General features: G+C 40.2%; 2 protein-coding genes across 13 annotated transcripts in view; both read right to left on the bottom strand.

Annotated features, from left to right (window-relative positions):
- Positions 1 to 2,701, bottom strand: part of LOC128454119 (activated CDC42 kinase 1) — a 52,164-nt gene extending 49,463 nt beyond the window's left edge. For all 12 annotated transcript variants that reach the window (XM_053437346.1, XM_053437353.1, XM_053437348.1 and 9 more), the window contains exon 1: positions 1,356 to 2,701. The gene's annotated coding sequence lies outside the window, so the exon portion shown is untranslated. The remainder of the gene's footprint in view (positions 1 to 1,355) is intronic.
- Positions 2,702 to 4,797: 2,096 nt separating this feature from the next.
- On the bottom strand, positions 4,798 to 22,027 carry tfr1a (transferrin receptor 1a). The gene is made up of 18 exons (XM_053437201.1): positions 21,699 to 22,027; positions 16,210 to 16,259; positions 14,749 to 14,986; positions 14,320 to 14,512; positions 13,987 to 14,212; positions 13,783 to 13,905; positions 13,523 to 13,618; positions 12,923 to 13,062; positions 12,612 to 12,763; positions 12,403 to 12,522; positions 12,114 to 12,199; positions 11,961 to 12,024; positions 11,258 to 11,325; positions 11,065 to 11,132; positions 10,801 to 10,894; positions 10,506 to 10,727; positions 9,899 to 10,057; positions 4,798 to 7,914 (listed from the first exon to the last, which is right to left on the bottom strand). Exons 2-18 carry the CDS (start codon positions 16,240 to 16,242, stop codon positions 7,672 to 7,674), a joined length of 2,325 nt encoding a protein of 774 aa, XP_053293176.1. The 5' UTR covers positions 16,243 to 16,259; positions 21,699 to 22,027; the 3' UTR covers positions 4,798 to 7,671.
- Between the last annotated feature and the right edge of the window lie 5,699 nt (positions 22,028 to 27,726).

The following is a 27,726-nucleotide window of genomic DNA, read 5'->3' as shown; positions in this document are numbered from 1 at the left end:
GAGAGAGAGAGAGAGAGAGAGAGAGAGAGAGAGAGAGAGAGAGGGAGAGAGAGAGAGAGAGAAACAACAAAGAATGGGGGAACAGAAAAAGCTAATCTGCATATTTAGTCAAACATATTTTCTGTTCTTGGAGATCTGATTTCTTAGAATAGATTTTGTTGTATAAAAAGGAGTAAACATTTAAAATATAAAGCATCACTGCTGCTTGCCGATCTTATTAAACTAATTCAATTTGTTGGAAAGAGTCCCCAGACAAACAAGCATCCCCGTGATGAGGAGCATCCCTCACTAATTACAAGACACACATGTGGTGTATGTACTCATCGATATTCCCCATCTGTCTCCATTATGGCTTTACTGGTACAAGGGCTTGGCAATATGGCCAAAAATTATATCAAGATAAAACTTTTCACATCAGTAATATGATACGTCATATTGTTATTTATTTAAAGTTGGAAGAATGAGTGAAGTTTGGAGTTTTAAACTCTTCTGTATGTGCAGAACAATAACAACAAAACATTTTACAAATCTGTAGTGGATCAATTATATGTTATACCTCCTCACTGTGCATACACTACACATTAACGTAACAATATATATTACAACTTTCTTATATTGTTATTGATATTAATTATATAATGATTAGCAGAGGAGGTTCATGTCAGTTTGTCTGTAAGTGATAACAGAAAAACTACTGGACAGTATAACTGAAAATAGATAATCACTAGGAACTATATGTATTTAGGCAGAAATTAAATAAATACAATTCGAAAACTATTTATATTGAGTGCTCACAGGCACTTACCTGTCAACCAGGTGCATTGTATGAGTAAACTTTTATTAGCATCTAATTAAATTATGTTTGACATGTTTAAATAGCCTTGTGTTCTCAGGATGCTGGAGGGGGCAGGATATAGACGAGCCTTGTTAAAAAAAATTGACTGGGGGCACTTCAGGGGCCAATCCCATTTCAGCTGGGGCCAGTGACCCCCTAGATCCGCCCCTGCTGGAGTCATCAAGTACAACACCTGAAACCACAGCAGCTCACCGTCATGTATCTTGTTATTTACACCAGAACTCTCCTCAGCATGTCTCCCACGAATGTCCCCAGGTGTCAACCCTGAGACACTTCAGGCGTTTTTTCCACCTGCAGCTACACACAAGTGCTACACACAGTCCACCTCAGGCGTGTGCAGCTCGCACCAGTAGTTCTTGGGGTTGTGTAACTGCAGTGTTTCACAATATGGACAGTGACAGCTCCCACCTGCAGGTTCTGAGAATCCACTGGTGACAGAAGCTGCAGCCACTGAAGCCCCCCAGTGTTTTGCCTCTGTGTGTCAGTGAGTGTCTCTTACCTGTCAGCCTCAGAGATTCAGCCTCAGAGATTCCGCCTCAGAGACTCAGCCTCAGTGACTAAGCCTAAGAGATTCCGCCTCAGAGACTCAGCCTAAGAGATTCAGCCTCAGAGTCTGTGCCTGTCACTTTGCTGTCACCTCCTGTTCCGGTGCGTCTGCGGCTACACGCTCAGCATACTACGGTCAAGCCCGCCGACACTCGCATCTCTTTGGTCAAATCAGCCGACACAGAAATTCTACTGCACTCATATACTGATACTTATGGTAAACGCATCCAAACCTCCCAGAAAGGGGACGGCAACGGAGTACTCGAAGTTAGAGGAAGAACACATGTGGGCTTACGTCCGGTTTTCAAAATAAACTGTTGACATGGAGCCTATACAAAATGCATAATGAAAAATTATTTCTTGGATTAAATTCACAAAAAGTATACTGTATAGATTTGGAGATTTTTCATATAAAAGTCCAACATTTTCACTGTGAAATAGATCATTTCAGGATACTTCAAAGTACTGTAAAAACACTTTGCTCAATAAGTTCAGAGAGAGACTGATATGTCTGTGTTCAGGACCTATCTGACTACCTACATACTGAATATCAAATATTTTTACTGTATAGATTTGGAGATTTTTCAAAGTAAAGTCCAACATGTGTGCAATCAAATCAGTTCATTTCTGGATATTTCAAAGTTCTATAAAAACACTTTGCTCAATAAGTTCAGAGAGAAACTGATATGACTGTGTTCAGGACCTCTCTGACTACCTACATACTGAATATCAAACATATTTACTGTATAGATTAAGGGATTTTTCAAAGTAAAGTCCAACATGTGTACAATCAAATCAGTTCATTTCTGGATATTTCAAAGTTCTATAAAAACACTTTGTGCAATAAGTTCAGAGAGAGACTGATATTCCTGTGTTCAGGACCTCTCTGACTTTAAATATATACTAAAGATCAAACATTTTTACTGTATAGATTAAGAGATTTTTCAAGGCAAAGTCCAACATTTCAACTGTGGAATATATCATTTCAGGATACTTCAAAAATACTGTACAAACAGTCTGCTCAACACATGTTGGATTTTACTTTGAAAAATCTCTTAATCTATACAGTACATATGTTTGATACTCAAAACATTGATAATTTAAGAGGTCCTGAACACAGGCATATCAATCTCATTAACAGTACCTTGAAATATCCAGAAATTAGCTACTTGAAGCTAAAAATGTGTGACTTTTATTTAGTAAAATCTCTAAATTGATACAGTCAAAATGCTAATCATAAAATTTACACGGGAGACGATATATACTTCTTGTGAATATAATCCAATCCATTTCCTTTTCAATTATGCATTTTGTATATGCTCAATGTCAACAGTTTATTTTGAAAAAACGCTTTGGATGCGTTTACCATAGATGTCAGTATATGCGCGCAGTCTGATTTGACCACCGAGACGCGAGTGTCGGCTGGCTTGACCGCAGGCTCGGACATGTCCGACCACGTGAAGGCTCCCGGCGGCCGAGGCATGAGTGAAGCCGGGAGTGGATGAAAGTTTGTTGAATGGTTCACTGTGTCACCAGCCCCGTCCACACACACACCGATACACAAACACACGCACACACACTGACACACACACACACACACACACACACACACACACACACACACACACACACACACACACAGTCCGAGTGTGAGTGTGTTCAGGCTGCGTCAGTGCCTTATTGTCTTTGTACGACACAAAGATCGTCTGTGTGTTAGAAGATGGATCATTCCACTGTCGAGGGTAAACACCTGTTCTTTTTTTGCAAATGTAATCAGTCAGTCAGTCTGTTAGTTAGTTGGTAAATAAGTCGATTAGGGGCATTACCTATAACAACCTCCAGGATAGATTCTGGTATTCATTCATCTATTGCTAGTTACATTTCAAAATGACAATACTGTGATGACTCATAGATTGGATATAAAGATGGGGACGTGTCCAACCCCTCCTCTCGCCCAATGTCAGCTCAGTGTCCAGCCCCTAGGGGGACCCATAAAGGATAAGCTGTATAGATGATGGATGGAAGGACAGATATCTGGATGGAAGGACAGATATAAAGATGGACGTAGTATGGAGTATGCGCAGTAGTGATCGGTGGATGAAGCCATGGTAGCTAAGTCTCGTCGACACACACGTTCGACCAATCATCTTTCAATCGTGATGTTTCACCTCATTTATATAGCATCAGATAACTTATAACTAATCAAACTAGTTCATCTGATGAAAAAGTAAACTTGAAACACTTTAACATACATCACTGTGACAAGAAAGATTTAGTTGACATACACTTTGACTTTTTTTAATACAGTTCAAATTAAACTAATCCAACTTTGTGTGGATGTGACAACCTATTCATATGTACTAACATTACCACTGTCCTCTGTACAACCATCTTCTTAATTAACATCAACACTGCAGCAGCTCAGCATTGAAGGTCTGTCGAACAAAAAAAGATTGTACATTGGACGTTTTCGTGTGTCCTCTTATTGTATCTCATCTGTTTTGAACAGCTTGGTGGTAAAAGCAGCTTGGGCCTGCTTGGTAAGCTGCGGCTCATCAGCTGAGGACCACTTTTTGTAAATGTTTGCCCCCGATGCCAGAACATATCGTGGTGAAGGGAATGTGAACAGTCTCCCTGACACCTCACACATCCAACCTATACCAGGAGGTCCACAGTCCTTGCACAAGTCTGTGGTGTGCATGTCCTTGTTGCAGCAAGAATCCGGAGCATAGTGAGTCGTCTTTGCTTCTATTACATCTCTGGTACTCATCAGCCCACTCTTAAAGGAACATGCCACAATTTTGCGTTATTACTACACTTGGTGGCTGCAGCTTCTACTCTGCAAAGGTATTTAGATCTATTTAATTCATAGTATTGGCCGCTTTTAGTGGGATATGATTTGTAATGAATGGCCCTTCACAAAACCCTTTGGAGAGTTGTTCCAGGAAAAGGTTTCAGACCATCAGATGACCGCCTCAAGTATCCACTCAATATGGTTGGAGCCGGAAATTGAACAAAAACTAACTTTGAGCCCATCGTGTGGTCAAGGAGTGTCACTACAACTGTATTCTCTGAATGTTCATGCAGTCATCGCAGCAGCAATAACAAGAGCATTGAGCGTTTAAACCTCACAAATGAAAATGGAGCACATTTACAGAGTGTTTCAAAGATATAGAAACTGAAAATAAATGCAGTATAATTAGTTTGTCACAATGGATCAGTTTGTTTACAACATTGTAAGCATATCCCAATTAGTTTAATTTGACGATAAAACGTATTTTTGTAAAGCAACCATTATTTAAGATCCATTATATATACACATTAATAACCTATATTCTTGTAAATCTACAAAATGTTTAAGACACAGATTGTTGGACCAATAATCAAACCAGTGCGACAGTTATGACAACTGTTTATTGAAGCAAAATTGTATACAGTGATGGGAAAACAATGCAAATTTCCAAACACATCCAGGTTTTCAGAATTTGAATGCTCTCCAAATAGACAAATTTGGCAGAACAAAAAGGCATTTTCAATTGGTTTGTAATTTTTTTGCCAATATAAGAAATGCCCCGCAGATCTGAACTAAACAGTTTTTCTATAGCGGCGTGACATCAGAATATTTCCACAATAACACTTTGTATTCAATCTAAATGTATTGCATCATAACAGGCGTTAACACCAGTAACATTTGATTCTAGTCAACAGGAAAATAAGAAAACGCAGAAATGTCAAAACTAAACAAGCCAAAACTCATTTAAGTAATTTGTTGAATAATGAAGCCAAAAATAAAAAGGCACAAGGAAATCTGAACAACAAACAAAAACAGTTAAAGAACAAAAAAAGGCTTTCAAAATGACACAATCATTAAGAGTATCTCTCATATCTGCAGAGTGGTCATGTTTAATTGGAAGCATTGAACCACACGACTGAGCAGTGGCCCAACACACAGGTTTGTGTCAAGTAAAGCTGAAGACCTTCCACATCACATCCATTCACAAACTACAGGTGATTAAAAATGTCAAAAAGCAAAGAAACCAAGAACTGATTAAAGACGTGCAGTTTGCTTGACTTACAGATGGGAAGCATTTTTATAAGCGCTGCGGTTGATGAAAAGTCATCACACATCACTTTGAGCAGAAGCTGCACCCTGCAGTCTAAGGACATAAACATTACAGCAAAAATAAGATCAAAAGATGCAGACCACAAGTGCATTGTGTAGCAATATATACAAACATTATGGGAAACACTGTTCCCGATAATAAAAAAACATCCACCCCTACAGTGAAATATGGAGGGCACTGCCTCCGATAAGGTTGTCAGGACGAGAAGTGTACATGAACCAAAGCTCCAGCACTGACGGGAGATCAGCTGTGTTGTTTGACCAATCCAGTCATTAACTGTCTGCAAACTGAACAGGTTTGCAGGGAAGAGTCAGATTGTGTGTGTGCAGTGTCGTCTGTCTGTAACACTTCTGTTAGCAGATGCTGCTTTCGTCATTTAAACAGTACAACTGTCATAATTATGGAAGGCACTGCTCCCGATAATGGTGCCAGGACGAGAAGTGTACACGTACAACAGACGCAGCACTGACAGGTTGTCCAGAGGGTAATACTTGTAACGCGTGACCAAATCAGTGTCGGTTATGTTCGAAAATCGGTCTCTTCTCTACAAACAGGAGTCAGAACGCTGTCGTCGGCAGTACCGGCCGTCAGTCAACATGAACACTTCTGTTAGCAGATGCTGCTTTTGTCATTTCGACAGTATTACCGTCATAATTATGGAAGACACTGCTCCCGATAAGGTTGTCAGCACAAGAAGTGTACATGTACCAAAGATCAAGCACTGACGGGAGATCAGCTGGGTTTGACCAATCCAGAGTCATTAAGTCTCTGCAAACTGAACAAGTTCGTTGAGAAGAGTCAGATTGTGTTTGTGTGCAGTGTAGTCTGTCTGTAACACTTCTGTTAGCAGATACTGCTTTCGTCATTTCAACAGTACAACTGTCATAGTTATGGAAGGCACTGCTCCCGATAATGGTGTCAGGACGAGAAGTGTACATGTACCACAGATGCAGCACTGACAGGACGTCCAGAGGTAATACTTGTCATGTGTGATCTGTGAACAAACCGGTGTCAGTTATGTTTGAAAATCGGACTCTTCTCTCCAAGGTGTCAGAATGTTGTGTGCAGTACCTGCCGTCAGTCAACATGAACACTTCTGTTAGCAGATGCTGCTTTTGTCATTTCGACAGTATTACCGTCATAATTATGGAAGACACTGCTTCCGATAATTCGTTTTTTTTTATAAAAGGCAATTAAAAAAAATAGATATATTTATAGTGATCCCTGCCACTGATAAATAAATAACACAATAAATAGACATACGATTTTTGTTTCAGTGCCATGTGGTTGGAGACCTTCTCGCTTGCTTTCTTTGATATAAAAAAAAGGCAGGTGGAACGTATGAATGAGGACTTAGAGGATCAATGCAGCTCCTTTTTAGAAAACTGGCAGCAACTAAAGCCGATTGTCCCGATCTTCTGGGAGTTTTCTGTGTAGCGTTATGTTATATGAATTTTGACCTCTGACTATGAGCCAAGTAGCAGATTTCAGCACAGTATGAAATAATAGCTACCAACAAAAACAAACAGCTCAGGTTCGAATGAGAGGCCACAGCAGCGGAAAGACCAGCAGTTAGGAAATATTATGTTAAACAAATGTAAACTCCTTAGCTTACTGTATTGAACTTTTATGTTTCATGAACCTCAAAAGCTGGTAATCCCAGTCATTCATGTGATTATGACCCGATGCTGTGCTGAAAATGTGTCACTACATGCACCAATGTAAGTAGTACTGCCACATAATGTGAGAATTTAAAAAGGAAGCTGTTATTAGCACCAATGTACTGAAGATTGTGGTACGTAAGTACCACATGTTAAAATAAAAATGTCTCCGAAGTGGGGGAAAAAAATTAATTGACCTACTGAACTGTAATGTTAGAGCGGAAGTCTGATCTATAATTTCGTTTGGCTTTATGGAAAATTGAAGGGAGACTAGGCGGATTATCACTGTAATGTTGAAAATAACGTTACCAAGGTGATGACTAAAATGGTATCCATTTAGAAACTGCTCCACTTTTATCAATTCCTAAGAATACTTACTTAAAGGCTGTGTAACTGAATTGTAACATCTTACTGGTTTTCACACTGCTAGTTGTGCAGAGGGGCAAACCATAAAGAAGGGAGGAGGGATCTAAACATATTTTTTTTAAATCTCATTTTCCAAGGCCCAGATGTCCCCTGCTAGTGAGATGGCACAGCCCTGAATGGTCCAGGTCGCCAGGGCAAACTGTGTATGAAACAAGTCGGCGTCCGCCTCGTGGTTGTCGGCCCCGAGGATGTTGAGGTGGTTGTACAGAGCTGGGAGAGTGTGCGCACCGGAGCCCAGGAGGATGTGGCGGAAAGGACTGTCTGTGGGGGACACGTAGGGTGACAGGAAGTTCCTTTCCACCTAAAGAAACAAGCAGAGAAACAACTTGGGATAAGCTTCACATAGTGCAAGGGGGTGAGGCTTCTGCTAGTGGACCAAAAAAATCTAAACACATTTTGTTTGAAGAAAAACTTTTGATTTATTCTTGACCAGTCATTGTCTATTGGAATTTATTGTGCATCTAATGTGGTACGCATCTCACTGACCATTAATATGTACATTGAAATACTATTGTGGAATTTAAGATTACTTCACCAAATGCATTCATTCTACTAGAATCAAAGCAGAATGGCAGCTTAACTCCTGCTATGCAGTGTTAATTTCGTTGACGAAAACTAACGAAAAATATTCGTTAACAATCTTTTTTCCATGACGAAGACGAGACGAAGACGTAACGAAAACGGATCTTTGAAAATAAAAACTATGACTAAATCTATTTTAACTTTCGTTGACGAGACGAGACGAAAATGTTGGTGGTTGACTAAGTCACAATAATTTTTAAAACATCATCGTATCAGGCCGTCATGAAGTATCAGTAGCGGGCGAGTGAGTGTGTGTGCCTGTGCACTCCCAGATAGCGCACCGGTCCGTAGCTCCGCCCCCCGCACTCGCTCAGGGAGACACAGTGAAAGCAGAGCTTGTTCTCGTGGAGCAGCTGCTCAGTGACTGACTGCTTCTTAACTATGGCAACAGTGAAAACACAGAGTTTCTCTGGTCTCAGCTGCTCAGAGATCAGTGCAGCAGCTTCTTGATCAGAGCAGAAGCTGCAGTTGGTTTGAACCGAGCTGCAGTTTCTGTGTTCGCCTCCAGTCTGACCTGCTCTCACTTTTTGTTTTCACATTTAAAACTAAATGTATATTTTTAAGCTATTAGGCTGCAGCTATATGTTTTTATAGAAAAGGAGTTTAATGTGGCTATAAAATGTGACTAAAACTAGACTAAAATGTAATTCGTTTTCGTCGACTAAAACTAGACTAAAATGTAATTCGTTTTCAATCAATCATCAAAAATAGCTGCCAAAATTAACACTGCTGCTATGCTCCTAAGCATTCTTGGCAGATGGCATTTCCAAGCTTTGACGCATGTTCTAGTCATTTTTCATTACAAGTTCAAATCGTTTTCATAGAAATTACCCATGTGGGGAAAAAAACAAGTCAGCTCCTATCTAAATTTTGACCATGTATGTTTTGTAGATACTCATTTCATCCGAATACTCGGATGAAATGAGTATCTGGTACGCATACTGTACTTTGACGGAGCATGAGTACCAGCCGAGTAAAATGTGTCAATATCTTTACTCGTGATAAATGAAAATCTTCATTGATAGCTCTGTCCAGATCATTCCTTAATAGACCAGCCACACACAGAGCTCTTCCCCTACACTGAGCCTATAAAAACTTCACTGCCACTCCGTCCACAGAGATACTATCGTTTAACATCGGGCTGGAATACATGATCGTAGATATCAATTTTACACGTCAGTATCAGAGCCACTCTGTCCACATGCGTTACTAACGTGTAACATCGTTATTTATGATCATAGATTCTAGCCCAGCTAGACACACTGAGTGAACGCTCCCCTCTACTAGCAGAGTGAAAGCCAGGCGACATGCACCGGCTCAACAGGAAAAGGAAATACTCGTTTAGTAGAGCATGTTGAGTATGAAAACCTGCATTTTACTTAATATTGCATGTACTATCTTCATTGATGTTTATAAAAAAAAAAAAAAAACTTGATCTGAAGCTCAATTCTAAGGCTGTTCTGTAAATAGTTTTCTAACAAATAATATAGCAACTTCTGGTCAGCCCATATAGATGTCAGGCTTAAAATCTAAACTACTGATTTAAGCCCTGCCCACTTTGGGTTTAAATCAGAGTACGGATAATTTAGTTGGTTTAACAGATGTACTCGCTAATTCAAAACTATACGACATCATGTTTATTTAGAGCTTTTTTGTTTGGAAAGCAGCTATGGCTAATGAGCCCTAAACTATAGCGCTCTTACCGTCATTATGCGGTCATTGAGGATGCGGCACTTCTCAATGTTATCCAGGTCACTGTTCTCGATGTCTCTTCCCAGTTTCTGCATGGCACGGGTAAAGGAGCCGGCGGCTGACATCAACCACTGTACGGTCAGGGACTTGGGCAACAGCTGGGGCTTCATCTGGAAAAACAAATCACATCCTCAATGTTATTAATAATGTATCTGTCACTTTGACCCAAGTTGATCTTGATTTCTTCCAACAACTTGTCCTTAATCCATTAAGATCAGATGTCTGCATGTATACACCTTCAGATGTAACACAGGCATGTATACATCTTGCGACGTGTGAATCTCATCCACATCATAATCCAGAGTTTGCAAGCTTTTTTTTATGTTCTAAAGGACAATGATTTGAAATGAAGCCAAATGTTTAAGCTATCAAATGTTGTATTTTTCTTGAATATCCATCTGCTTCAAAAGGCAGACAAACTAAAGCTTTCTCAAATGTTTGCAATTCTGTCAGCTCTTCAGAAAACACTCAGAGTTCAAAGTTTGCGCATTTCTATTCAACGCCTCAGGTCTTAAAAGGGATTAAGGGATATTCGTTTGCATGATTATAATAACTCACCCTCATAATGGACCTGAATCTCCCACTGATCTGAGCCACCTGAAAACGTATACTGTCGCTGTACTTCTTCAGGTCCATCTGCAACAGATGATCGTGGACCAGCCTCAGCGCAATTTGACCTGCGAACTGGGCCGCTGCTACAGCCAGCTGAGGGACATCGCCGTTGGTGGCGATGTTCAGCTTGTCTTGGGTGTCCAGCTTTGTGCCAAAGAATGGGTAGTCCTAAGAGGGGACATTTACACGGTTGACCTGGGTTACAGATATTGTACGTATATTTAAGTAGAGAATGACTTACTTTGTCACCAGAGGTGAATCTGAATGAGAGAGAGGGAATGCCAGAAAAGGCGAGGAAGGGATATGCAGCATTATCCATCTGTAGAGGCTCCAAGCTGGAAGACAAATAAAAAAAAAGATTTAGTAGTGGACATCTGCAAACATGGAGTATGACAACTACCATTAACATCCCAGTGTGGATGTGATGAAGGTGAAAAAGATTTTGCTTTCCTGGAGATTTAGAAAAACTAACACTGAAGGAATGCTACAGTCTGGTCAGACTTACATATTTTTTTCCCAGTTGCCTTTTGAAAACTGAGAATCGAGAGTGCCATCCTTGTTTGGAGCCGTAACCTGAGAACCAAACAATTATTTATATAGTCTCAACACAAAAAAAAACCTAACATATTGGAATATTGATTTATTTAAATTTTTAATTTAAATTTGATTTAGTCAAAGTACTAATGCTGAGGGTTTACCTGTTTCAGCATGTTGCCAATCAGGTTGTGCATCAAGGGGCTGGCTGCTACTTTAAATCCACTGCGACCTGAAAAAAACAATTTTATTCAGTCATTCGGAAAATTACATGTCCTTTTAATAACAAGTATTTACACATCCAGCAGAAACTGCAAAAATTGTTCTGTGCAAAGTCCAATATTCACACTAATCTATACTAACATCGAGGGAAGTATCTGGTTCTTAAGCTGCTAAATGCGCCGCTTTGTTCAGCAGCTAGTCACCGACTGGGTCCCTCAGCCCTTTAATATTGAGCCTTTAGTATACAATGGGTGTTTAGAGCTTTCTCATTGCCACAGCTGCTTGCTACAGCCAAAAACGTCAATCAAAATTAAAGTCAATCAAGCTGCACATACTCCTAGCTACCAGTCCCCCTAAATTACCAAATTCTCTCAATCGAGATACATAAATAATTCCCTGGTAAATTGATAAAAATGCATTAAAAAAAAGGTTTAACAAATCAACACATCTCAGAATGTTAAATTACATTAAAATTTGGATCCTCTCATGATCCACTAATGGTTCTTCCCTGACCCATACAACATCCCTGTAGGTGTTGTGGTATTCCTTCCAGTAATGCTTCCACCTAACAATACAGATAAAAACAGGCCATAGGAAACCTGATGACCACATGTCCAAGATGTTTCTGACAATGGAGATAAATACCTGTTACGATACCGTCCAGGTTGATGTAGGAGAAAGCGCTCATGCCCAGAGTGGACATATAACCCTAAATAAACAAAAGGACAATCACATTTAGTATCATTACTACATAAAAGCTGCTGATCGAGGTCACAGAACTCATCATGCAATTCTCACCTCCAACCACTCGGTGGCGCCAACACTCCCATATTCTCCAGCACTAAAGCTAGCGAACAGAATGCTCCTCCTCGGCTTGAATCCATCTGTAAAAGTGGATGACAAATGCAGGTTAACAAAAAGAGCCTAGCCCTTGCGTTACAAAAAATAATCCATTTTGACTGCAATTCCAAAGAGTAGCTTCTTTAACTCCTCCATTACATACATTAGGCAGGATCTGATCTCAATATTGAGTGCACTTCTCACCATTTCACATTAAATTGGACATCTGCTGCCACAAGAGACTTACCATTTTTCACCATGTCTGAGATGGAACGGGCCAGCTCAACAAGGACGCCGGTGCCAACGGTCGATGCAGCAAATCCTGGACCCCATGCGTCCCTCTGTGCACCAATGACCACATACCGATCTACATAAAAAAAAGAAGGTATCACTCATCACTTGCATCATTTTCAGTGACCAAACAGTAGTTCTTGTTCAGACAACATCTCATTGTACCTGCATCCACAAAGCCTTTGATGACACCGAAGATGTTATTTATCTTTTTCTCAGCAAGAACGTTGTTGACCTCCACAGTAATGCCATCGGTCTCATCTCCTAGTTTGTTGTAGCATGCCCAGACTGCCGGTGGATCCTGACCCCCCAGCTGCCTGTAGGACACACACAAACTCTGTGAAAGCTACCAGAAAGAATATTAAGCGTGCAAGCACACTATTTAGAAAAAGGCACAACATTCATATTGAACTTTTAAGATTTCCGTCTCTTCAGGGACAGTGTTTCAGATGGTCAACAGCAGATATGCACCTTACCTTAGAATTGAAGTAGCCATGGCTGGGGTGATGGTTTGAGCCAAGATTTTTGGCAGGCCTGAAGACTGGACAGGGGGGAACTGGGTGTGGTTGAAAGAGGGGAAGCCAGGGGTGTAGGGATCCCCTGAACCCATATGGACCTGTGACAGACAAAAAGAAGTGTCCTTAATCTGTTCTGTGATCTAATCACTTTTGGAGATAGTCTGAGTCTTCAGATCACAAGGGGTCAGCACCAAGTACAGAGCTGAATGCACCCTAAGTTCAATAAAACCATGTTGTTGGAATAGAAATAATTCTTCTCATCTTTTTACACTGTCTGCAACACCACTTACTTTATGGGGACCATGCAGACAGTGAAAGCAAAGCAGAAAGACTTAAACACCAACTACTTCAGAATTTTTTTATTTATCGAAAGTCATAGCACCATCACAATATTCAACGACATTGCATGTTTTCTCATATCCTGCAGCCCTAGAACTATTCCACACATTTATTGTTCCATGCCACCCGCAATAGTTCAATCCTACATAAGGTATCTACAAGTGTATTATTTAAATAATACCATATATACACAGGAACAAACTAAATGTCCTCACTCACATGTCCAAAGAGCTGAGTGTCCTCTCCAAAACTGTAATCAATGGGGTCTGCGTAGATTAACACAGCAGATGCATTCATTTTGGCAGCATTGGCTACCTGTAAACAACAAGAAAAAGATCATGGAAACTAACTTCACATATTCACGACATTTGTGATAACATCCAATTATTATTTTTTGTTCACGTTAACATTCCATACATGAAGATAGTTTAGAATTTACTTCATATTAAAAAGACGTTTTTCTTGCTGAAACCACTCACCTTCGCAGCATAACTGATTTTACCAGCTCTGACCAGCAGGACTTTGCCACTCGTGTTAAGGTTCTTGTTCGCCAGCATCATAAAGTCTTCTTCCGTTGCATAATGTGCATACACAACAGCACCCTGCGCCAAATAAAAAACAACGTTTGTAAATTTTTCTTTATTATTAAACTTTTTTCTGACTTAATATAGCTTGTAGCTTACCTGTACTATTCCATTGGCACTGTAGGACAGGAACCCTGTTGGACGCTCTTCGGTCCCGTCCTTGAAAACAAATCTGTTGGAGCCAGAAGTCGGGGCATCCTGGACCTTAACATGGTGCACATCAGTCCAGGGGTGCATTCTGTATTCTGTAAACTTACTGACCACCTTGTTCCTAAGCTCTTCATCACCAGGAGAACCAGCTCGGTGGCTGGCACTGGTAAAACCACTGCAAAAAGAGAAAACAAATTATTACGATAGAAAACAAAGAAAATATGCGCGAGTGGCCATTTTTTTAAAGACACTGCCTCACAAACTGTAGGGATTTAAATTTACCTCAAGGCTTCTTCAAAATTGGATGCACTGAGTTTTTGAGCCAGGATTCGTTTGACATCACCCCAGTTCATGAGGGGGGCAGCACCTGTCTCGTAGGGCACAGGAGCGGCTTCCTTTAGAGAAGGGAAGGAGCTGGCTGGAAAGCTGGGAGTCAAGTCCTTCTTACGTTGGACCAGGTAGCCAATCAAGTACCCTAAGTAAGGAACAACCAAAAAAAGTCAATGGTAAAGAGAACAAAAGCACAAATTTGCCCACAAAGGTAGACAAAGGATAGGTTGAGAAAGTCCTACTGCGTATTCAGATGACACAAAAAACGGTTAATATTAATTAGGAAAAGCAGAGGTCCTAAGACTAATCCCCGCTGAACTCCAAATAATTTTAGAGTGATGCAATTTGTATGAAAGACCTTCATTCAACAGCCCCTCTTACCAATGATGAAGATGAGGAGGGCTGCAGCGGCCATGAAGCAGAGGTTCTTGGGTGAGCGTCTAAACTTTTGCGCCACGTGGGTTTTGTTGGGTGAGTTGTGATTGAGATGGTCTCCAACTCCATTTCCCCCAGCTTCCTCATCCATGTCAGAGGACAGTTTCATCTCCACCTGGCTGGTGTCACCTTCCATGTTCTGAGTCAGGTTGAAGCGTGTGTAGGAGTGTGGCTCCCCATTAAGCTGTAATGGTAGAAAAAGAAATGTGTAATGATTCAAAGTTAAAAGAAATAAAATAATATGTTGATGGAATCTTATGATTGCATGACAAAAGCTAGATTATATGACCAATAGAATATTGTGAAATGTTGATTGGCTTAAAATCCTATTTGCTCCTGTCACATTAGTTATTTTGTTCATTTAGCAAGCACTTTGATTTAACTTGAAGACAGGACCGATGGATCATCCTACCATAAAAATACAGGAACAGACGTATAACCTCTACATGTGCACCACCAAAAGGAAAATTGATCAACAGTTAGACTGACTGGATTTTGTTTTGACAATTCTTTTTCCAAAAACCCACAAAAGAAGTTTTGTTTTATTTCCCTTATGAGCTCTTCTCCCTTTGGCTAGCTTTTAATTTAGCCTAAACCAAGTGGAACATTTAACTCATCCTCTAGTGCACATAGGTTACTGGACCAGTGTGACAACACTTGACATACACAGCAAGTTGTCTGACAAGCATTGCTTAAGGGCTTAAGCAAATGAAAGACTATTTCCAAATGTACAACATCATGTGCCAATATGCACACCAAAATTATCTGCACGAATATTGAATGTCATTCACAAATGCCTTAAAAACGTCGTAACCAATAATTCTACGAGTTTACTTTTCAAATTAGGAAATAATTAAGTTTGCCCCTTGAGCTAAATTTAAACATCTTTGCAGTTCATTGTTTAGTCAAGTCTCAAAGTGTTTAATTGTATTGGTTTTAACTTTGTAAAGAAACCCCAGTGACCATTTGTGACAAGTGAATTGCTGCTGATGAATGTTTGAACGGGTTTATAACTATATTTGCACATATAGGCTTATCCAGTTTTCTATTGATAGCCAAGTCATGTTTTGGTGTCTCATCTTCCGTCAGTGTGTTATCATTTTGATCTGTGTTTTGATGGATGCCTCTTTTTTTGCTGCAATTCAAATCTACCTACCGGTACAAAGAAAGTAACCTAACACTAAAGCTTTTGAGTTCATATTGGCATAAGGCTTTGTGTTTTCCAATCAACCATATTATGTGACAGGTGCTTAGCTGAAAGTTACTGGTTCCATGACAAGTTACACTACTTAGACAGATTATCTTCATTACTCCAGAAGCAAAAAATGTAAGGCGTAGTTTGCACAATATACAAAACTCTAAGTATTCCGCTTGTAAGGATGTTATGTTAAGAGTTGAAATACTTACAAACTTGGATATTGTAGTCCTTGCCTGGTCCATTGCTGCTTCACAGGATACTGAAAGGGGAGGGAAACAAAACAAGTCAGACTTGAACACTGAAGACGGTCACTATAAAATAATGACTTTTAATCTGCCACATTGAAATCTACCAAGATTTACCATTGAAAACTCAATTAAAGACTTTTAAGGAACATGAAGGCTTTAGATCATTGCAGTGTAGATGTATTGCGTTATGGGAATGACGGGGTGTCCAAAGAACACGTCCCACCTCTTGTCCAAACATCCATTGGTTTTTCTCTGCTTCCAACTAGAAAGACGGCACTGTATCTTCGCACAAAAGACCAGTGTCCTGCACAGGTCAACACAGCCTCCATGCCATGTGAACCATTTGCCAGAAGAGCACAATAACAGAATAACTAGCTTCCCACAAGCTTCAGGTCAATCCACACGCCAAACAGAGTAAGGTTCAGTCTAACAGGAGTACAAAGATCTGAAATACAAGTCTTCTGTATATTTTCTTATATATGATAATGCACAACTAGTGGAATAAGAGTCATGCATCTGACAATCCTGGGGAGAACGACCTGCTGTGTATGGCGCTTCAAATATGAAAGGTCAGAACATATTACAAAGCATTTATGACAAAACTAATGTTTGACAATAACTCATCCGAACCCTTTTGCTTTCATATATGATGCACGTCTATACAGTGCTTACAGAAGTCACAGTATAATACAAATGTTCACTATGACCCAATTCTTGTCATCATAGAATCATATTAACTCTTGAATTCAATTTAAAAACTGAGGTGACTGCATGTCTGAAAGCGGTTTGTGTGTTTTTTAGAAAGATTACACAAACTACAGGAACGATTACCATCAAACGTTGGTGCGGATGAGAAAGATTAGATTACAAAAGTTGTATCACTTTCTTTAACAATCCGAGATTTTCACTAATATCCCATAAAATAATTGATTCACATTTAGGTGGTTGATTAGTGTGTTTGCAAGTCAATGCAGCTTGATTGAATATTACGGGACTATTGGTGTAGATATGTGCTCTACTGAATGCCAGTCTAGTTTAGTATTAGACATGTCATTTCATTGAAGATGTGATCATTTCTTTTTTTAAATGTATTCTTAAGTATGCGTTGATGAAGGAATGCCTGCACATGCTGCAAAATAAATTATATGAAGAGTTTCTAAACTCTTCAATCCCATTCAACAAAGACAACTAAACAAATGAGACCAAAGCTTTTAAGTCATTTGTAAAAATGTTATCATTGTTAACCTTATGCCAGTACAACAAATCACAAAGCAAATCCTTATCTGACTCCAAACCCAGTTGTGGTGAGCAGACCGGATGATTTGACGGGCCGAGCTCACATGACTTCTTCTGTCCTGTCCGACCTTCAGGAAAGCACAAAACCTCCTAAAAACAAACCATGTCTTATCAAACCCTAAAGAGGGTTAATCCCACGGCTTTTAACTGATCTTGTATGCAAGAAGTATATGGCTTCGGGGATTACACCAGTTAAACTTTGGACTCAATTGGCCACTGAGAACACAGTTTCATTGACAGTAGGACCAAGCAAAACCAACATGCTTAAAAGGGTGTCAAATTTGGCTCATGACTTTTTTTGGTATGATCTGTTATATAGATCCTGTAATTACCTGTTCTGTGTAAAACAAAGTTATGGAGAAAATGTAAGGTTGAAACAAGAGAAACAATTGATAATAATCGGGTTGATTATGATGTGTGCTGTGCAGCCTAACAGAAAAATTCTTAATAACCCTTCTGGTCCAATTTTCCAGCTCCAGTGGAAGCAGATCCCAGACTGGACATTGCGTGTGGGAAAATGCCAAGGGGGACACGAACCCTTGTGTAGAAATTCCTACCCCTAAAGGCTGAGCCAAGAAAAAGGCCTTGATGTGCTCCCTACATCATGTTTCTAAAACTGCATTGATACTAAGCCTAAAAGTTCACTCCAGGCAAATGAGTACTCCAAAATGGTGGAACCTGGCCAGACAATAACTATGCTTCAGAAAACACTGTGGCTATTGCAGGCATCATGACGTACAGCTAACTTTAGAACATGGCTTGTCCTCAGACAGCCTTGACTTTTACCTCACTATAAACAGCATTACCTCTGAAGGTCACAAACTTAAGTCAACTAGTTTATGGAAGAAGAAGAATGCTAGCACAGCCTACTTTTCAGCACAATATGAAGACATTGACCAATGGATTTTAAAAAGTGGCATCAGGCCAGGATTAGTTCTTTGTAAAGCTAATTGCTCTAAGGTGAACAGAACCATGTCTATAATCGTACATACCAAACATTCCATGCATTAGCAGAGCTAATACTTTAATCAGCTTATGTGAACTTTTAGTTCAGACCTATGGATATTAGCAATATAAAACACTTGAGAATGTATATGTAAATACCCTGTAGACTAAACAAAAGCATTTTTGATGAGGTAAATTTTCAGTCTCTAAAGAACAACTAAGAGGCATGCCTTGTATCTCCATTGAATAATTTCAGACACGCGTGTGCAACAGAGATAGTAAGAGAAAATTTGAGTCACGCCCTTCTGGGAACCGCACAAACAGGCATTGCCAGTTTGAAAGTCATGACGTGGCCCTCTGAACATTGAAGGATTAAGAGTTAGGACATTTACATACTTAAAGACCATTTAAATAAAAAGTGAAATGGCCTAGCATGCTCACCTGTTATAGGGATTGTTTTTGTATAAATATTGCCGACCATAATGATCAAAGCAAAAGACCATAAAAGACCTTGGAAAAAGTTGCTTTTGAGCATGATTTCAGTTAAACCACAAGCACTGCATAGCCCTGTGAACAAATTAAATGCTGCAGTCTAGTTGAGGTTAAAAAGTGTTGTAAAAGTAGCTTTCCGGTCAAGTTATTGGTAACTGAACAAATCTTTGAAAAAAACAAAAAAACATTGCTTCATAATTGGTTACTAAACATTTGGCAAGGACACCTTTGTTTTAACATTGCAACATCACTTCTGCTAAGCTGAGTCACTGAGAGGCAAAGTGAATGTGCCCGACTCACTTATTGTATGCGAGAACAATGAGTTATTACCTTATTGAATTAAATCAACAAGTGTGAATACACTTATTTCACTGTAAAGGACAGCCACGTGCAGTCATGTACTTGACACTACACAGTATCATTTACCAAGGATCTCAACTTAGTTTGAACAAAATTGCATGACAATTATTACTAGCTACCTTTGACACATCTGTCAAAGGCATAACATCATGATAACTATCATTATGTTGATGACCTAGCCTATCTGAAGGGCTCTGCCATCAGCCAATGGTCAGGCTGCTATTACACCTGTACTTTACCGAAGTTGTTTGGGTTTGTGAATATTCAGCTGTTGTCGCAAAAAATAATTGAAATCACCCGGATGTGATTTTATGAAACATCCCAATACCATACAATTGACACGTATGCAGCTGATTAGGAAATGAGAATGTATTACATGTTCTTTGAGAGGAATATGCACTCATATAGACAGACTATTTAATAAAGTTTAATTATTTCATAATAGATTGCATGAGAAAAAAAAAAATCTAATTTGAGGTACAACATCTGTATAGACGGGTGTTTTTTGGTTTAAAATATTATGGTGGCTTATAATCAGTCATCTATTATTTGATCAAAGGCAACCAGATAAACTCCAGGTCATACGTTCCATTGTAGCCCATAGCACAACACATGATTGTTAAGTGGAAGTGGAACAAATTAGTGTGCTTCCTTAACTTGTACACAAATGCAACTGAAAAAGACCATTATACTACCCTCCACATGCAATTAGAGATAAACAAAGTCACATACACACGTAACATCTTCTCTTCTTTGTTTAGGAGAGTATTTTAAAATGATTTCCTTGTAATCAAACTCCTCAGTCATCAGCACCAATCAAGATAACAGTGTAAGATGGTGTAAGGGGGAGTGGGAAAGCTTGGGAATACAAACGAATAAGTCTGAGTCATTGTGTAGTGAAAAATCATGTGACAGTCACATTGGGAAATAACTGCTCCAAGAAGCTCAGGAACTAGAACAGGCATGCAAATCCCCTTTATAGAGCCTGCACAAGTACTGCAGCACATTCTAAGTAACAGACAGAGGACACAGCCGTGTTCGACGCAGACGAGACAACGATCATGAGGATGATGCTCTTTACTCACAGATTGTGGGCGGTTTGTCTCCTTTATGCCCCGAGTGTGTGGTGACATCAGTGTATACATCCTTCAGGCTCAAAATGTACTTTTGTGGTTGAGGTTAAACAAAATGCATCTGTAAAAACAGACTAAAACTACACTGAAGCCAACCTATTTAGAACCATTTTTAATGTGTGATGAATGATGTGGAAGCCAATATGTATGGTGTCTTTGGGCATTAGTCAAACCACTATATACAAATGTATTGTTCATAGTACAAACTAAAATATAGTCACGTCTGTTCTGAACATGCATACTACATAGATATGTTAAATCCTCTGTCTTTAACCCTCAACTACAGTGAGGAAAAACTACAGTAAGAGACTTAAGCGGAAAAAATTCTTAATCTCAAAATTAAAGGATGGAGATACTTTATTGATCCCGAGGGAATTCTAGGCATCCTAAACAAATATGGATTTCCGAAGAAAATACAAAACCTAAGACAAATATAACCTACAATCTAAACCAATTAGGAATAGCTACGTGTGTCTTTCTCTGGAGGTTATGCAAATAGTCAACAACTGTCTATTATCATATAAAAAGTACTAAACTTGAATGAAGAAAAATGGCCCCCTGAAACCGAAACCAACTATCATGCATAGGTGAAAGTGTTTTATATATGGGCTGTATTCAGTTTGATCAAACACTGAACTTAAGAGCAAAAGCTGCAGTCCATTCAAGCAGCTGTCTGAACAGTGCTCGATGACAGCTCATTCACAACCAAGAGCCAGTTCCTGCTCCACGCCTACGACCATATGTTAGCATAACGTCCCTGAAGCAGAGCTAGCTTCACCTGCATGTGCACCTGCGGTGTGAGGGCTGGAGGTCGGGGTTAGCATTAGCATGTCCCCGCTCCGAGCCAAGGTCAGTAGACCGTGTCCTGACACCTCTGATCGGGACAGGGTCAGTGTCGAGTTGCCGTGCGTGACTTCCTGCTCGGGTCGCGATGGCGGCGTGGTATGCGCAACGTGACAGCGGCGAAGAGCCTCTCATCCACGGCGTGGCAGGTGGCCGGCCCGCCAACACACGATAACACACCGCATCGGGAGCGTTTCGTTCTTCACGTTTGGCTCAAATGGGACAACTAGCTCAAAATGGACACGAGAAACCACGCGATGTTGAAACGTTTATCACGGGAGAAAAGAAGCGGGCTCGTTCACGTGCTTCCCGGTTTGCATCTGTACTTAAACCCTTTTATTGTCCAGCTCTTTCAGACACAGTGTCACGGTTGAATCTCACCTTCTCTTCTCAGCGGATGAACTGTGACACGCAGTTGTGCTCCTCGCTGTTTCTCCCGCTCTCTGCTCTCTGCTCTCTTTCACGAGGTGTCGGTGTCCTTGGACACGCTGCGTGTATTTATAGCTTTCTTCCTCAGCACTTCCGTATTCTTCTCTTCTTCTGTGGTGTTCAGTGGTTGCTCTGGATTCTGCTGCCACCTAAGGCGAGGCTTCATTTGTATTCCTCCCACAAACTGTTCATAAAGAGATTTCTCCATAAGCTCTGCACCTCCTGCCGGACCATGGCCTCCCTGTCTGGACTCTGTCTTCACCTCCACAGTTTCCCTCACAGTGTCTGTGTCTTGATCGTGTTGAGGCAGTGACAGAGAGGAGAACTGAACTACCCCGTGGACAAACCCTCTCTTGTGCCATCGGCCATCAGACTGCACAACGCCACAGTCGGCTGCACATACTGTATATTGCACAATTACACAACCTTTAGCTTAATATTGCACATTTAGAAAAACAACCCTTGCAAATAGTGTGTCTAGTTTGACTTTATTTAGGATGTCAATCGTATCCTCTATTTTCTAGACTCTGTTTTCATCCTTACATCCGTGTGCTGCTACGTCCTTATATAAAGGTGCAACTTATCGCTTTTCTTACTTCTCCCATTTCCTCCTTTCAATGCAAATGTCAAATGCAAATGCTTGTTCCCTCTGGCTTGGATCATTGGAAACTGAAATAGGATCTCCAATATCTGCTAATTAATGTACCAATGAACACAGTGCAGTGTTCTATTACTATAGAGAACATTATTATATTATGATTCTGAAAAGTATTGGACATAACTAAGATTCATTACACTGTGGTGCATTTCAAAGGGAGTACGACTCAACTGTACACACATGTGAGAAACCTAAAGTGCCCTGATTGGTCCATTGCATAGAGCTGTGAACAGTACTGTAGCTGGGGCCATGGCAACAATGGTTAGGTTTATACCCATCCACAAGCCAAGCCAAGCCACTTCATCAGGAGTGTGGAAGGGAAGGACTCCTGTTGCTATTGACTTTGGTCTCTGTAGCAGAGCTTCTATATAAACACAAAACGGCTGTTCAAAAAAAGCAAAATATTGGACACTTAAATCAAAAGTCCTTCTTTCCACAGGACATCAAAAGCGTTTTTGGCAAAGACCAAATTTGTATTAATATTTCAACCCTTCTCTTCTAAAATTAACTCTGAATCCAAAACGCCTCAATAGCTGCTGCTTTCTCTTAACAGTCGATTGACATTTCATTTACCCTGTGTTCCATAAGTGTGCTGTAGATAAATTATACATATTCTGCTATGCCTCCACTGACATTTGTCCTTATGGCTCAGCTCCCGGGACTCATTGTTCTGCCGAGCCACCTTGACTGGTTAAAGTCATATAACTTAATAACCATTACCTCTAAATGTGGCAGTAATTATAATGGAGTATCCATTTGCTTCCTATAGGTGAAAACAGACACATGTCACATCCCCCAAATAGCTCCATGTAACATTTGATATCTGATTAGTTTTTAGACTTAGTTGTCTCGACATCGTAAATTGTTATATTAATTTTTCAAACAAACGTTTTTGGGTTTAAACAACAAATCTGCTCTGAAAACATGGTGGTTTGTGTTGGGGTTGGGGGCTGGGAGAGTTAGACCCTTTCACGAAATAAACCACTTATAGAAAGACTGAAGCTTTTCACTGAAGAGCCTGAATCTCAAGTGCATATATCCAACCCTGGTACAAAAAGTTAAAAAAACACTGGTGGCCACAGCTACAGACACATGGGTGCAAAGAGCATCCTGCTAATACTAAGACCTATATAAGGATGTTTTATGTTTATGTTTATAAGGATGTGGATTTCATAAAGGGTCCGCTATCATCAAGAAGTAAAAAAACATCGTGAGCAATTTACATTTTATGTTTCAAATCATCAGGAAATCATTTTAGATACCTGTTAAAATACTATAATCACATGAGGACCCCAATGAACTAGATTCTCAGCTGAGGTTGACTTTGAGCGAGTCACAGACAAACTGGCGTCTCTCATCTGCAGCTCACCTTGAAACGAGAGCAAACATAATACCAACGTGCCAGGGACTGTTTGGGCTGAAACCAGAGAATAACATTTATTTCATTCAGCAGCTGTGAAAATATCAGCTTGGGAAAAGGAATATAAGCGTGGGCATATTTGGGTTGCCCTCACTGAAGTCATTGTTAATATCCTGAAGTATAATTTGCTACAGTATTATACAATTTAAGCTTAAAGTACAACTCTCTTTGGGTTTTACAGACGGGGTTGACGAATCAACAACCCCTCTGATTGGATATTTGTGGTGGGTAGCAGCAAAGCAGACGCCACTGTTGGTCAATTATTAGTAAAGCCTTGTAAACATGTGTTACTTATTTTTTTTTTATTGCTGGGTTTAGCAATCTGGATTGTTTACCATCAGTTGTAATTATTGATTATTGAGAAAACACAGTCTTTATGAGGTTTTGTTATTGTGCCTGTAATTGCTCTTTTGGGTTTCTTCAGTAATTGTATGTTTATACCTGCATGGGGCCCGGTCACTGCATTTTGTGCAAACCAGTCATTGGGTGCTCTGAGCTCTGGCTTTAATCATTTTCCTGCAATGTAATTTTCCCACATTTTGTGTGACACGAAAGAGGAGCTGTGGTGGCTTTGTTTTCTCCACAACATGCATGTTTCTACGAAAGACACCTAAAGCCACTGCGCAGTATATCTCCTGCCTCAACGAGACACGGGACACGATGGGGATTATTCTGTCGTCTCCTGGGAACAGCCGTCTCACTGTCGAGGATTTAGAGTTCCGAAAGTTCAGCATCCTTTTTTAACTGCGAGTCGTTGTTGCAGTTTAACGCCATCGCTGACCAAGAATGTAAAGTCACCATAGAGCCCGAAGTCAGAATGTGTAATCACTGCTTGGCACTGTGATGTCGTCTGAATGGTGCTAGACCTGTCGAGGAATAAGTGATTATGTCCCGACCTGTGTCGTTGCATACTGTAGGTTGAAAGTGAGAAGCACAGCAGGAAAAGGTTTCCTACAGTATCTGTAACTGCTGTAAAAAAAAAAAATCTAACTGTGCGAAAACAGTGGAGAGAAGGTTTTCTCAGAAGAAATGTCACAGGTCTTTCAATGGAAATGAAGGGGTTTCCTTTTTTCTTAAAGGAACCCATGCACAGAATCTGTTTGCAGACTCAGGACTAAACCAACCGACACATCCATAATCGCCAGTTCCACTCTCACTCATGTTAACATCGTCTTCTGTCAGTATATATCAATGTCAATCTTTTCTGATAGTATTCATTAAACTGTTGGTTGTAGGCCAAAGCAGAAGCATAATGTATATTTTATTTATATCAACAGTTAACCCTGTTAGTCTTATCCCACTCAGTTGTAATACAGACAAGTTGGATAGCAGACTTTATTGTACAGGTCTTTGATATTATACAACTCTCCTCATACGGCCCTGAGCAGGACCTTATGAGATACAACAATGTATTCTGTTTCTCATAATGCTGCTGAATCCCACAAAACAACATGAAAAGCCTCCATTCTGTTTGTTTATGTGTAATAGAAAATCCTGAGATCAGGCTTTGCAAAAACAAACTCTGTTATGGTGATCTTCCCCCGGTGAGAGGGAAACAAGGGTGGTCTTATACAGTAACCACAGCTGGACATATAATCTCCCATGGCTAAAGCCTTGTGTTGCAGGATCTGACAGAACAAGCCTGTTAATGATACACATTGTTATATTTATTCACATCCATATACTGTTAAATATATGACTTCCATGAGTCGGTTCTGTTAAGTTGCTAGGTGCTTTGTTCACTCTGAAACTGCAGGTGCTTTCCATAGTTACCCTATTTCTGACAGAGGGAGTGTAAATAGATTAACACCTGCAAAGAAACGAACCACTGAAGCTTTGCAAAACCCAACATCCAGCAAAAAGACTGAGTGAAAATCAGCTCACACAGTCACTTCTGCCTTTCTGTTATTTCAGGCTTGATCAGTTTGAGGGTTTCGCACTTTTCAAAGCCTCGTTCATCCGGTAAAGGCAGAGCAGGTTTTCATGGGCTAACGTCTCAGAAATAACATTCACCCGTCTGGTTCGTGGTTAGCTTTGGAGTTGCCAGGGGGTCATATTTCGTACTTGGCCTTGGGAGGCTTTTCATTCTTACTGGAAACTGTAGCGTCTCACAAATGCTCCTGTAAAACCACAGTTGGTACCTGCAGAGGGGAAGCAGACCAACACCAACCCTGGTTTCCTCTGAAAACCATCGACAATGTGCTCTTCACTTCATACTACATGTTACTGTGCAGAAAAAAACAGCTCTGGCTGGGGAGTATTAAGAGGAAAAAACTTGAGTGAATATTAAGCTGAAAAGGAAAAACTCTTTTTGAACTTGTTATTACCTCCACTCAGGAGGTTATGTTTTCACCCCTGTCCGTTTGTGTGTTAGTTGGTTTGTTTGTAAGCAAGATAACACAAAAACAACTGAACAGGGTGAAAGGATCCCGTTTAGGTAAAAGAAGAAGCCACCGAATTTTGGCGTGGATCCGTATCAGCTGGCAGAATCCGGGGATTTTTCTTTGACACAAGGGCAGACCTGGGCTGTCCAGAGGAAATCTGATGGGCCCCTGATACACACATGGCTGTTTGACTTTTCTTTTTACATCTTGAAAAGTTCCAGATTGTAAGAAATGTACACATACATTATATAGTTAGACAATGCGATTTGAATAAAAATGTGAAATTATATTCGGGATTGGTCACATTGGCTCGGCTATCTCTTGGATTTTCTACACTGTTTGTGAGTTTAATCTGGAAAAATATGAAACCCGAATTACATTCTTAGAAGAACACAATGTGTTTGAACAAGGGATCATTTTCAAAATATGTTCAATGTGTGGCTTTGAATCAAAGCAATAGAGCTAACAGTGAACAAGGAATGACTTCTTTAAGAATCAGGAATTGTGGATGGATGTTGGACATATAATTGGCTCCACTGTAAAAATTGTGGCCCCTTTATGGCCCCTGATTTAGATCCTAGATAAGCCACTGCTTTAACATCGCATGATGCTTTTAATATTTTCACCGTTTTCTCAGAGAATAAACTGTTTTCTTTGAGTATTTGAAATTTGGATTAGCTCGATAAAAGTGTTCAGGCCTTGGCGGAGGGTATGCGATCTACTAGTAAGCTATTATGCTACTTCTTGCTTTGAATTGGTTTTGTTTTTCTAACAGAAGAATCTGGAGTCCACCCCTCAGCACCTGTATGATTTACAGAAGCAACGCTCACACACTCTTTCTCTCCGATCCCGCCTTTTTCCCTCGAATATTATCTGCTGTGCCCCTTCCCTCAGCCAAACAGTAATGCATAAGATACCCTTATCACTGTCCCACCCATGACTTCTGTAGGGGGGAGGGGGGGCCCACAGACAGTACAATCTTACAGTGTGAACACTATAATCAGCCTTGAACAGTAGCCTGTGTACACTTGTTAGTAACAATGGGATGGGGGTCTGCTCCTTTTGAATGGACGTGAGACTGGATACATTTATAGTAGAATGTGCTATATCAAATTACAGCTGCACTTAAGACTGATAAGTAATGAATGGTAATATTGTATTAATAATAAAAATCCTAAAAGTAGATAATGAGTAAGGAGAAATTAAAAGACATGGGATGTAGACACATCAAGCATGCCCATTAGGGTCCTAAACACCAATCTGCCACAACTCATCCTCCTACACCAAAAGTAAAAGGCAGCCATCACGCTCACTTGGAGAGACCACAGTGGATGATGCAATTCTCTTCTCTGGTGAGGGCAGCTGAGGTCCTGCGGAGGGTTGAACAGCCCTTTTCGTTTTTTTTGTAGCTGTGCTGCAGACAAACGATAAACTATCTTTCCCAAAACACAGCTCAGCTCTTGAACCCAGAGCTTGGCCCCTCAAACTCGGACATCTTCGGTTACGTAATAAAACACG

This window comes from Pleuronectes platessa, chromosome 13, assembly GCF_947347685.1.
Source record: "Pleuronectes platessa chromosome 13, fPlePla1.1, whole genome shotgun sequence".
NCBI lineage: Eukaryota > Metazoa > Chordata > Actinopteri > Pleuronectiformes > Pleuronectidae > Pleuronectes > Pleuronectes platessa.
Note: the sequence above shows the minus strand (reverse complement) of the source record. Positions and strands in the feature narration are given on the sequence as shown.